The following is a 12,650-nucleotide window of genomic DNA, read 5'->3' as shown; positions in this document are numbered from 1 at the left end:
CCAGCACCATGGCCCAAAATGCAGGGTGAGGTCTCCCTTTCCATCCAGCTGCCCTGGCAGTACCTCCTTCAGCCCTCTGAAAGGCTCAGAACCGTGCAGAAGTAGTCTCAACTTACCTGTGTGACCATCTTAAGCCCATGCGTTGTATTTAAGTAATGTAGGTGCTGTGCTGCAGTCACCTATATGGGTAAGTGCAGGGCAAGAGCCAGGTGGCTGCAGCTCAGCTCGGCTCTTCCACATCCTCAGGGTCACCTTTCTCACTTACAGAAGCACTTAGTGTTTCCATAAAAAAATAGAAAAATGCAAAGTACCATTTTAACTAAACAGCCTCTTTGCTCTTCATTTTCTCTAAGCCCACATATACAGAGCAAGATGTGACATTCTTTGGTTTAAAGAGGCTTTTATTTTACATGGAGAAAAACAGTAGTAAGAAAGTAACAAAATTAATACCTGCCTGAAAGAGCACAGGGCAAGTATTATCCTGTAATCCAGAAATTCTCCAAACAAAAAGGTGGAAAACTTTTTAAGACATGTCTATATGGCGAGATGCTGAGATGTTCAGGGTAGTAAATAGCTATGCTGATTTAAAAAATAACAATTTTGTAATAGCCTAGTGCAGTGCAGCGAGCAGCTCCAGTCAGGGTGCACTGAGGCACGTGTTTGGGGCAAAGCAGCGGGGACTCCTTGGTAGTTTTGTCCAGGTTCAGTTGGAAGAAACGGGTGCATATGCAGCTGGCATGGGGGCTGCAGCCTTCTCCTGGCACCTAGTCACATGGACATGCCTTTAGGTATGTAAACATGCTGTCTGTATGGAAAACTGGAGATCCAGTTGAGAGAGGATGCATACCATTAAAGAAAACACCTTCCATGCAGGCTTTTAGTGAGATGCAGCTCTTTACTTTCTGGAACATGTTCTCCTAAGGTTGGACTAGATTTCCAGGGGGAAATCTTGGCCCTGTTGACCTCAATGGGACAAAGAGCTCATCCTTGATGTCGCAGGCTGCTCCAGACTGGGAACAGGAGGCTGAGCCCCACTTTCCTGCATGCCCCCCTACAACCACCTCACCCAAACACCACCCTGACTTGGCCTCTGCAGTTGGTCCAGACTCTAGGATTCAACTACGATCATACTCAGGTTGTTGCAGAAAATGACCCTCCCGTCCTTCTTGCTGCTGCATTCGGGCTGGCAGAGAGCCTCTTGCAGACGCCTCCGCAGTGCCGGCGGGGCCGTGCCCAGGAAGTTTTTCGTCCCCGTCAGGAAATCCATCATTTGGCCTCCGGCTGGGTCCCCCTCGACAAAGCACTCGGTGATATCCCAGCCCGATGGGAACTCATGGACGCGGTACTGGATGCCAAGCCTCCTCAAAACAGCCGTGATGCCGTCAGAGGTGATGTAGTGGCCACTGTCAGTTGAAGGCAAGCAGTGCCTGTACTTCTTCCACAAGCTGGCCCACCCGCTGCTGTCTGCAGAGCGGGAGGAGAGGTCAGTCCTACAACGCCAAGGCAGCTCAGCACCAGCCAGTGCAGAGACTGAGTGGGGCTGAAATGCTCGCTGCTGGCATGGACCTTGCCAGGAGCAGTGGAAGGGCTTTCCCCTCACTTGAGTCCACTCATAAAGATGGGTAAAAACATGACCACCTGCAGCCATCCCTCCAAAACTCTCCTGTTTCAGAGAAATTCCCAAGAGACCATCACCAGCATTGGGTTTGTAAGGACAAAGGAGTGCACACAACTATATCAGGGCACAGAGCCTGCACATGCACATTACTCCCTAAGTGCCCCTTTGATAGCACAGGCATTTTTATGCACTGAACCTCATTTTTAAGTGCACATCCAAAAGCATATACCTGAAAAAGTCTGTCCCAGCTAGCAAGAGAAACCAGCGTCCCAGCGGTGCTGGAGGGAGGTTTAATGTTGAACATGGGGAAGTGTGTTTTGTCCACTATTCCATGAGCTGGGAACTCATGAATGGCACAGTGGAAAAAACACTTTTTAAAAAAAAAAAATAAGTATGATGAATTTATAAATGCCTCTTTTTCAAACCCTACAGCTCTGGGCAGCTCCCCTTGCTCAGCCTGCTGGGTTTTTAGCCATTGCTGTGCAAAGTGCCCCAGAGCTCAGGCTGTCTTTGCATGGATTTCATTTCACCATAAACAAGAACTGGCTTTCCTCCAGGAGTAGCCACACTTCTCTCTAGCCAGTAATTTCACAGCAGGAGGCTTCCACAAGGTACGTAGTCATTCATCTACTTTTCATGCAGGGAAGCAAGAGCACGCAGGTTATGTCTGTAGTCTCATCAGACATTGGGGTCCAAGAGACTAAGCCCATGGTTGCATGCTCCCTATGTGATACGTTTGTTTCATTTAATTGTGATGGAATTACTGCTACTGAAATCCTGAGGCAATTACTAGTAGCTCTCATACTTCACAGCCCTTCAAAATACCAGCAATGATGCCAAAAAATGAGACACCCCTCTTACCTGACAAAATTATGATCAGGAGTTTACCCTGGTGGTCGAGGCAGCTGTGGAAAAACTTGATGGTATTAGGAATATCTTCCACACGGTACAGCATCTGGAAGGGAGAGTTGCATGCAGCCATTACTCCTCCTGTGTGGTGCAAGAGCCCTGCAAGGGTTTAGGCCCTCTCTATAGAGCTGGTGCTTTACACGACTTCCCCGTCGCTTCCCGCCCAGCGCCGCCCTTCAGGCCCAGCAGTGTTGTGGCTGCAAGATGTGTGCATCCCTTTAATCACTTTTTAGGCAAGTTCTTCACTATCTTTGCTGACTTCCCACGGCCGAGGCCCCTGTGTGAGAGTGCAGATACAGATAGAGATGTTCACTAATATTTCCATTCAATGCCATCCAAATTATTCTGATTAGGTCAAAAAACTCTCCAGCTTTTTGAAGTGGCAAAGCATAATTGTTGGTCTCTGTGTGATGTTTTAAGTGTCTGTCCAACAGTCCTGTTTTACTACCCACCATACAGTTAAACCAGTGAAAACCAGAGACCAAAACCTGGGTGGATCAGGAATGAGGTTTAATATTTGTACAGCTGCTGCAGAAGCTGTTGTTTGCTGGAGAACTGTGTTCATCCCCAGTCCCCCCAACATCCAGCAGAAGGTAGTGCTGAAATGTAATACTTTTATATTAAAAAATACTTCCTTACCTGAATCATATGTATGAAGTCAAATTTCTTGTTTATGCATTTCTCTTTCACCTGTTGTTCATACTCTGAGGAAGTGAGCTGGTGCCAAATAAAGGAGACACCCTGCAGATCTGGAGCTTGATTAACTAGCTCTGTTAAAAAAGTAGAAGAAAAAAAAATATCACAGAACAGCAGAACAAATCATCATACAAATCAACGGTTCTGGCTGTACCCCAGGCTGTGGAGGTGACCCAAAGAGCCTCACCTTTGTAAGCAGCCACATGCTGTGGGTTGGGCTCTACGATTTCGTTGTTAATAAGGACCCCTGGATGTGCAGCCTGCAGGATCCTGAGCATTTTCAAATCCTGTTCACCTATTCAATAAACACAAATTCATTATTTAAAAACAACACCTGAATGGTGATGAAAGGATGCCAGTGCACCTACTGCTCGGAAATCCCCAAAGCAGAAGTGAGGCACTTTCTACCTTGCATGGTGGCATCTCAGACAGTAACAGCCTTATCATGATGTCTAACTGCTCGAGTTAACATACACTTAGAGATAAGACTAAGAACAAGGAAGAGATAAGCAACTGAGCAGAAACCTACTAATGGCAATACTCTGGGTCATGGGAGAAACAGGTTGAAATAATCAAAGATCAATGTTTAAAAAAATAACAGGAATCATTAGTTTTCAAGAAAAACACAAAGTTAGCATGGGGACAGGGAGAGATTTGGCACTGCATATTTAGCTGTTGGTGCTCCTCTGTCACAGTCTGAGCTCAGGAGGAGCAAGCTTCAGTCTGTCTTTCTGTCCTAGAAAATACCCAGCCCCTTTCAAGGTGATGCAGGTCACCCTTGCTCTCTATCAGAAAGGCTGTGATGCACCAAGTGTACAAAGTCCATCTGGTTTGTGTGGGACTATGGAAATAAACAACAGAGGTGACAGCCTTCAGTGGATCTCTGCGAGGATCCTGCCTGTAGCTGATGGTGGAGCCTAAAAATAGTCCTGCCCACGAAAATGTCACACACAGAGGGCTTGACACGAGATACTGCATCTTCTCTAGCCTTTTAGTGGATGGACATGTTATGAGAAAAGCTGTCATCTTTGACAGGTGTTACATTAAACAGAACTCAAGGAGGGAAATACCAGTCATGCTGGCACTGCGCTGACATCCAAGGAAGGACGTGTCTTTTGAAATTGGAGAAAGGTGCCCAGCACCCCTGAGACACGTGGCAGGGGCAGTGCAGGGCTGGCCAGAGGCACAAGGAAAGAGGCTGAGGCTGCATCCATTGAAGGCAGTTTCGTTGCTGGCACTGGTGTGACGGGTGAGCTGGGACAGAGGAGTTCCTACTCTGAAACTCTGTTTTACTGTGTGTTTTTGCTGATGATACTGCCAAGGGCATTATCACCTGCTAATTCAAAGACTGGATTACAGAACTTTACAGAGTTAAAATCAAAACAAAACAAAAACATTTTTAAAAAATCACTTTTAAAATACCCCTTTGCTGCTGAAATGCACTTCTGCCACCATCAGAGGCTCCAGGGCATGGGGCAGCAATGCTCTGTGTGGGGAGCTCACATTTGGGAACTGCTAATTGCTGATGCTCCCCAGCCCAAGGCACTACCAGCTGGCCTTTAGGACTGTAAATTGATTCAACATCTTGCTGCAAGGATCTTCCTTGAATGAATGGTTACATAAAAATCTTTTTTTTTTCCTTTTCTTTCTTTGCATGGTCACCACCTTCCTACAGGTTGGATGTTTCTGTTGGTGGAGGCAGGTGGGAGCTGCTGGCTTGAATTTGAAGCAAAGATGCTGACACCTTGAAAGTCTGTGGGTAAGACAACAATTTCACATGCTCTGTGAGGTCAAACAGGACATTCCCAAGATCTCCCCACAAAAAAAAAAAAAAAGAAAAGACAGGGCTCAGAAGGTTTAATAAAATGCAAAGATGTTCCCTGGGGCTTCACCATTTGATGCTGCTCAGGTTTCCCCATCCCCAGGCTCACGTGCCTCCTGCAGAAAACCAGGGAAGCTGAGAGCAACAACCCTTCAGCACAAACCACATCGGGGCACTGCTGAAATGGGGGTGCAGCCCCACAGCAGCCACGTCCCACCTGGTCACTCGTCGGGAGCTGACAGCCGAGGGAAGAAGGGCTGAATGAGCAAGCGTGGCCAGGATCAAGCAGCAGCCTTTTAGGATGCAGAGAGGGTCACAATCCCCATTAATAGTTCAGTCAACTAAACTGATTTTGGCCGTGTGAAACCAGAGTCCAAGCCCGAGAAGGTCAGGGATCACACATGACCTTTCGCTCGGTGCCACGCTGGCTCACTCCCATGCAGCACGCACGAGTTCAGCTCAGGCAGCCTCGGCACGCTGCAGGGTGCGAGCCTGTGCCCCTGCCAGCCTGCCTTAGGGCTTTTCTTTCCCATTGAAACTTCTTCTGAAGAGGAAATAAGGAAAAATGAGGGCAGTGTAAAGGGTTCCCCTTTCCCTTGTGCTTTCTTGGAGTCAAACAGAGTGTCGGTTTTACGTTACTTAATGAGAACGGAGTGTAATTGAGAACTGAACGATTCCTTCCTCCTCACTCTCTTATATGTTCCAGCATATTCCCAGCTGGAGAAAACAATCACTGCTATTTTCCTCTTACTCAGCAAAACAATCAAAACAAGTGAGAAAAAAATCTTTCAATAGAAAGTATTAACACTTATAATTCAGTTGAAAATACTTTAAAACAAATTCAAAGTCTGACAAATTAAACTGCTATTTCTTTTCTCTATTTTGTATTTCCTCCCAGTTTCCCTAGGAGCAAAGCTGCATGCTTTTTTCTTCTTCTTTTTTTTTTTTTTCCCCTCCAAAAATGCATTTACAACAGCTTTAAGGTTATTTCTGCCAAAAGATTTTTCTTCTCTGGGGGAGGTGGAGGAAATACCATTTGCAGTAAAACGCCACTTGTTACCAAATAAAAACAATAATAACTTCTCAAAAGCACATCTTGAAGGAGCTGACAAAGCCCCCTGCTAACAGCTGTGGCCAGCTCACGTTCATCTCTGCTGGTTGAGCACCACCTGCAGCCAAACAAAGCCCAGCTTTCACCTCTGCAGACCCTGAAGGCAATGCACAATGTGGGAAGGTGCCTTTGGGGGGGAGACTCTAAGGCATGACCTTTTGGGTGGAACAAATCCCAAGTGTCTGTAATTCCTTCCGATGAGGTGTGAAGGTGCTCTCCTACCTAACCTGGAGGACTCCTTGCTTTTAGATATATATAGTCAGGAGAAAGTCATCAAGAGGAAGGTATTTCCATGACAAATACTGTTATTAATGCTCGAGTAATTCTCCCCATTGCCCAGAACCTGGGTAGAGCTTTCCCTTGCCCCTTGGGACCCCCACCCCCCAGCATCAGCTGTGCTGTTCAGCTCCTTACCTGTGCCGCTCCCCACGCCCAGAACATTTATCGTGGATTTTCCATTGCCAAGGCTGAAATTATAAGTACACGTTATTCAACCACACTGTGTCACACAACTCTGTGTTTTAATTCTAATATCCCGGATGCCACGGTGGCCCAGGAATTTTACTGAGATATGCCACATGAATTGAGATGAAAATTCGAGCATCCCTGTGGAGCCCAGCTATAACTTATTTTTGGCAGGATCTGGCCCTGTGTAAGCAGGCTCATATTTTAAAAGTACAGTAGGCAGCAGGATATAGTGTTTCTGTTCCCTTGCCAGAGTTTTCTTCAAGCTGTGGCTGGCACCATGCAAAACAACTTCAAGAAAACCTGGGGTGTGGGGTTCCCTTTGCAGGGAGTGAGGCTGTGCTTGGCCAGGGCTGTAGGGACAAGGTGAGCTGGGGTAAACCTCTTCATCCTCAGGAGCCAAGTCAGGTTTTCTGACATTGGCTATAAATGCTCAGAAAAAAATCAAAAGTTGGGCTATCCGTGTGACAGTAAATATTCTCTTTTCAGTATTCACCGTGGCTTGAAATTGGGAGCAAAGGTCAGAAACTTCAATAATTTTTACCTTAGAAAAACTACTTCAGATTCAAAAATAAAAAATTAAAAAAATAAATAAAAAATAAAAAATCATGAGGTTGTTGGCAGTGTATTTCATAACAGCCTGGCTCGAGGATGAGTTTCCTGGGATCAAGGCTGCTTGCTGCTCTACATGGAAGTACTTTGTGGCCTTGTTCTGCCTCAGGCCTGTGCAGAGGGACAGAGTTTCCTGTATGAAATCTCAAGAGACACCACAGCAATGATTCAAAAGAGGGGACAGAGTAGGAAATCCTGGGGGCTGTGAGCAAGTCAGGGAGCCTTGGCTCTAGTGAGGGCTTGAGGTGTATTGTTCCAGGATTAAAGATGTCACAGGTGGAAGATGGAAGCTCAGACCAACCCCAAATTAGAATGCTACTAAACTACAATGTTTTGTATCGGTCCAGCAAACAGTATTGGTTAAAATTCACATAAAGAAATGCTGCATTTAAATTTTCCCCTAACAATTTCTTTCTCTATTATTGCTTCTATTACTTTAGATAGATAGATAGAGAGACACACAGATATAGATATAAGCATCTAAAGTCACCTGCCTAAGTGATTTTCTCAAAGGAGAATACAGTTTCTACAGCATCCAAAAATTATCCAGACTTGAAAGACTTTTCTTGTGGTTTGGATCTAGCCTGTTCTGAAACTATCTGCAGTCACACAGGCTTAATATGTTACATCAGTACTTCACAAAACTGATTATCATTTGGTACTTAAGCAATGCAAATCGACTTAGGATAGAAATAAGGAGGTCTTAGGGGATTGAGAAAAGCAAGAATTAGTCACTAGAATAGAATTAGAGATGTGTTTCTGTTTGGACTGATGTGTGATGAAGTCCCAAAAGCAGGCATAGAGCACAAGAGGGAGCTTTCTTTTGAAGAAAAAAAAAAAAAGGAGGGGGAGAAAAAAAAATCCAAAAATCGTTAATCCTTTGAAAATCAGCTAATGAAAGCAGATGGACATGAAAATAGGGTCTTGATTCTTTCCCTAACATAAGATGAGAAGCAACACAATGTATTAATTGAAATTACGTGTATACTTGAGACATTAAACTGAATATCCTAAAGACCACTATTAAGGGACTTAAAATTGAAAAGCGTTGAAAGTTCATTCATGCCCCAGAGAACCCTTGAACATGTTTGCTGACCCTTATGCACAGGTTGCCCTCCCCAGATAACAGACGGCTTTCACACCTCGGTGGATGCGCTCCTTACCCTGCCATGATGCGAGGCATTTCTTCCTTGTTGAACTCATCCATGCACTGGTGCTCCGTTGAATGATCCAAAAATGACTTAAAGGCCTCCACATACTCCTCAGCCGTGAGACTTCTCATGGAGGGGACCACATATAGCTCTTGAGAAACAAATATGAATTATATGTTAGTGACTTCAAGGCAAATAAAGGATCGAAACACTTACCTCGTGGAAGAAACCAAACCAAACCCAGCCCAACCCAACAGAAGCCAGAGATTCGGGAGGACACAGAGCCCAGGAGCCATCCACGCAAGTGGGCTCACGTGAAAACTTTCTGTCTGTTGACACTAAAGGTGTGATAAATATTCTTTGATGCCCCTTGACACCAGTATATTTGTTAAGTCACCATCAGTACCGCAGGTTGCCCTGAGGAAAATGGCCCCATTATTTCCTGAAGATGCTTAGCTGGATACGACTCGATTTGCAGAAAGGGAAGTGGCTGAAGTACTAAAGGCAAAGAATGAGAAGGCAATTGCTCAGCAAGTCCAGACCTGGAAGGGCTGTGGCTCTTGCACATGCTGGACAGCGTAAATGAAACCGCCAGCTGCTGGCACACTTGCTATTGGGGTGATGCAACACAAAAAACGCACACCTGCAGCTGAAGCAAAAATAGTTAATGCCGTGCGCCTCATTTCCAACTCTCGTTGGCGTGGGACAGCCGTGCTCTGCCGGGTAAGTGAATTCCCTGCTGGAAGTTTCAGCTCGTAGCCATGAGGGCAGATGGCAGCATTTCAGCTGAATGGGTTCATGCTCAAGTGCAGGCCACCAAGACTAAGATTTGCAGCTCTGAACAAAGGCCCAGGGCAACTCAAGAAGATGGAGGCAATTATTGCAAAAACACAATTTCTTGCAGTCTCATCCTAACAACGGTGCTCCTGCCAGGGCACAAGCTCTGGCCAGCTGCTTGGGTCTGAGGAGCAATGCTAAGACTAGGACTTGAGGCTCACCAGAATTCGCCATTCAGCTGACTACTGTCTGTGGGGACTATTGCAGACAGAAGACTGCAGTAGGGATGCAGTGCTAGTGCCAGCCTCAACATCTGAGATTGGCGTTAAAAACGTAGTGTTCAGAAAGAAAGAAGAAAAAAAAAAAAAAAAAAAAAAAAAAACACCAGCTTTTCCTCCTAAACAAAATGAGAATGAAGGCCAGGACGGGATTCAGCAGAGCATCTTCATCCTCATTTTTGCCTTTTGAGGAGTTGCTTGTTGAAATTATGCTTTTAGTTGCTACTGATAAAAAGACTTTGTATCTGTCATGCAGGACTGTGCAATCTTAACTGGACGCCAATGCTTTTTCCAAAACCAGTGTCCCTGACTGCTGTTTTTCTGCAAGGTATGAATGGTAATCCAATGTCTAGCCCTGTTGGAGGAAAAGGTATCAATATCTAACCTCAGCACTTTGAACTATACTCTAGTGTATATCGGACATCCCCTGAACTGTATTCAGTGCAGTATCCTGTTTTTTTGTTTGCTTGTTTGTTTTTTTAACAACTTCCAACTCTGTTTCCAAAACAAGATATATTTGTAGTGATAGCAAGTGGAGTGGGTAGGTTACTTTCATCTCCTTTTCGGTTTTTGATTTTTCTCCCAAATACCTGAATTATCGTGTGGAGCTGCCAGAATCTCTGCTTCAAAGTTCATGCTGGGGAACCTATTCCTGTAAGGAAAGTATAGCACTTCAGTTATTTGAAGAACCTGTACGCTTTTATGAAGCTGCATTGAAAATGCAGAACAAAAGGAAGATACTCCAGGACAAATTGTCCTTGCTCAATAATCAATAGTGTCTGTGTTCTTTTACTACAATAAAGTCAGAACTTCTTGGTTAGCTGATCACCCAGAAGTGTCACCGATGGAGTGGCCACCTGCACCACTGCTTGTCTGAGATGTGCCGTGGAAGCTTTTTCTCCCTCTGAAGAATCATTAACCAGTCAATACGGTGGAAGGCATTAGATTAACTGATATTACACACTCTGTGAAGCCTTTAATCATGAATGGAGTAGAAGAAATAACAGTGAAATTAGGAAAAGGCTATAGTGAGCTTCAGCATCTGAAGTGCATTGATTGGCCCAATGTTTCAGTGTTTGTTTTGCTTTTGTTTTTTAACTTCAGTTTTTCCTGGATGCAAATGTTACTTGGGTGAATATTAGAAGACATAGGATTCAAAGAGAAAAAGGCAAAGAAGTCATTGTACCATTACTATTTTCATTCAGGTATTGTTTTCATTCTTAATATAGGTTTTTGTTTATTTTTTGTGCGTGTGAAGATTTCCAGCAATGAAGTCACATCTTCATTTTCCTGTGATAATGTGCCACATCTATGAAATAGGGATGAGACACCATTTCAGGAAGGTATGAAACGAAATTGAAGACCTCGTTTCTACAAAGAAAGTTTTAGCATGAAGCTACCTATGCAAAGTCATCTTCTACTTAGGAGTGATACTCCTGTATAACCTCAGTTTAGCCATATTGCTGCTCCCAAAGCTTTGTCGTTACAAAATGCTTCATGACAAACAGTCTGCAAAAGCGGTAAGCAGCCCTCAACTACCCTCTGCCAGGGAAAAGCTCTCACATGAATAGGAAACAAGCCAGGAGGTGGAAAAGAAAAATGGGAGTCTTATAGTGGAGGCTTTGAACCACAAATATACAATGACTGTGATAGCAAGTAGCATGGAAATGGGCACGTGTGCAAATAATGCACTGCTTTGGTGAATGAAGAAGAGACTAAGGTGTCCCAGAATACTCGGAGATGCTGGGACAGTGCCAGAGTCCTTCAAGAACAGTCCGTTACAGGAGATCATGGCCAAAATCCTGTAGAAAGAGCTCCCTTGACTCCCGAGAGGCAGATCAAGGGTCTCGGTTCTACCATCTTGATCTCAAATCTCCCAGAAAAGGCCTTGCAAAAGTTCAGCAGTAATGAGCCTGAACTCAGCCTCCCTCCATGAGCTCCAGCTTGGCTGCAGGCCAGTCCCTCAAATTTCCACTCAACCCTCTGACCTCATCCGTCTCTGCCTGTCAAAAGAGAGGACTCTTTTGCCCTCTCTGCTGGCTGAACCGAGCAAGATGGTTTTCAGAATAAATCTCCCACTAAAATGCTGAGAGGTGGCATGGTACCCCCTGCACAGAGATGGTCCGGGGACATGTACTCCATTTCTGACCGGTCAAATGTTTCCAGCCATCCCAGGAGACCTGCCAGGTGGCCTGGACAGACTGTGCAGCACAAGTATTCACCAAGAAGGATGATGCCAAGTTAATTCTTCCACCGAGGTTTTCGGTGTTTCTCCCCGGGCAGGGTTTCTAAAACTGCTTAATTCTTGTTGCTGGTAAGGTGGAACAGCCTTACTTATCACTGGGGATAAATGGACATTCTCCATTCTCTGGACATACAGATTAAAAATAGACTTGACTGTAACAATTTGGGCTGGAGCTGCCCATCCCACAGCTAGTCCAGGACTCCGAAACCTACCGGGAGCACTGAGCACGGCAGCCAAAGGCTCCCTCTGGCAGCAGCGTGGGCAGAGGCACAAGGAGCCTCCTGCTCCTGCCTCCCTGGAGGCTGACTGAAACCCCAAACCACGAGCCCAGCATCTCTCTAATTCCATCACCACTAAACACAGAGAATCTCTCCACAAAGCCCCCAGCCCTCCCAGGACATGAGCACACGTGCTTTCATTCCCAAATCACACACATCCCCACGTTGCACGGGGATGCCCTTCCCAAACCCACATACCTCTTCATCTCGGGGGCCGGCTCCATGGCTGGGGCTGGAGTTGGGGTCTCTCCTCCACCTGGCTGCGTGTGTGTGGTGGCAGCACCGTGTGTGGGTGCCTGGATTCGGGTACCCTAGGTGAGCATTGCCACCGGCGTCCTGCTCTGCACCAGCCGCTCGCTCAGCCTGTGGGGACGCTGGTGGTGGCCTCTTGCCGGCACCTGTCAGGACAGACAGTGTCACTCGAGTGAAAACGGGAAACCCGAGCCCCGTGCGAGCGGTGACGTCCCCAGTGCCATCCTCCCTCACAGGGGATGACAGGGGAAACGCTTTGGCAAGGAGCAGTGCTGTTTTTAAGGGGGGAAAAAAGGGACAGATTGAGGCCTTTACAACTCCGGTGGAAGTGGCTGAGGGGACATCAGCCTCTACCAAGCAGACCCAGGGGCTATTTTATGTACTTTTTAATTTGCTTTGAACTCTGCCTCTCCTTCGTGCTGGCTGCCCCAGCCCT

General features: G+C 45.9%; 1 protein-coding gene across 1 annotated transcript; it reads right to left on the bottom strand.

The window, feature by feature from the left end:
* Window positions 1–432: 432 nt before the first annotated feature.
* Window positions 433–12,186, bottom strand: LOC309879767 (carnosine N-methyltransferase 2; the record flags this gene model as incomplete). The annotated part of the gene is made up of 8 exons (XM_082763945.1): window positions 433–1,464; window positions 2,480–2,573; window positions 3,167–3,297; window positions 3,411–3,518; window positions 6,571–6,623; window positions 8,397–8,535; window positions 10,030–10,091; window positions 12,161–12,186. The coding sequence occupies 8 exons, from the start codon at window positions 12,184–12,186 to the stop codon at window positions 1,109–1,111; spliced, it is 969 nt and encodes a 322-aa protein (XP_082620071.1). The 3' UTR covers window positions 433–1,108.
* Window positions 12,187–12,650: the final 464 nt, after the last annotated feature.

Source organism: Aythya marila (genome assembly GCF_965140915.1).
Source record: "Aythya marila genome assembly, chromosome: 6".
Taxonomy (NCBI): domain Eukaryota; kingdom Metazoa; phylum Chordata; class Aves; order Anseriformes; family Anatidae; genus Aythya; species Aythya marila.
Note: the sequence above shows the minus strand (reverse complement) of the source record. Positions and strands in the feature narration are given on the sequence as shown.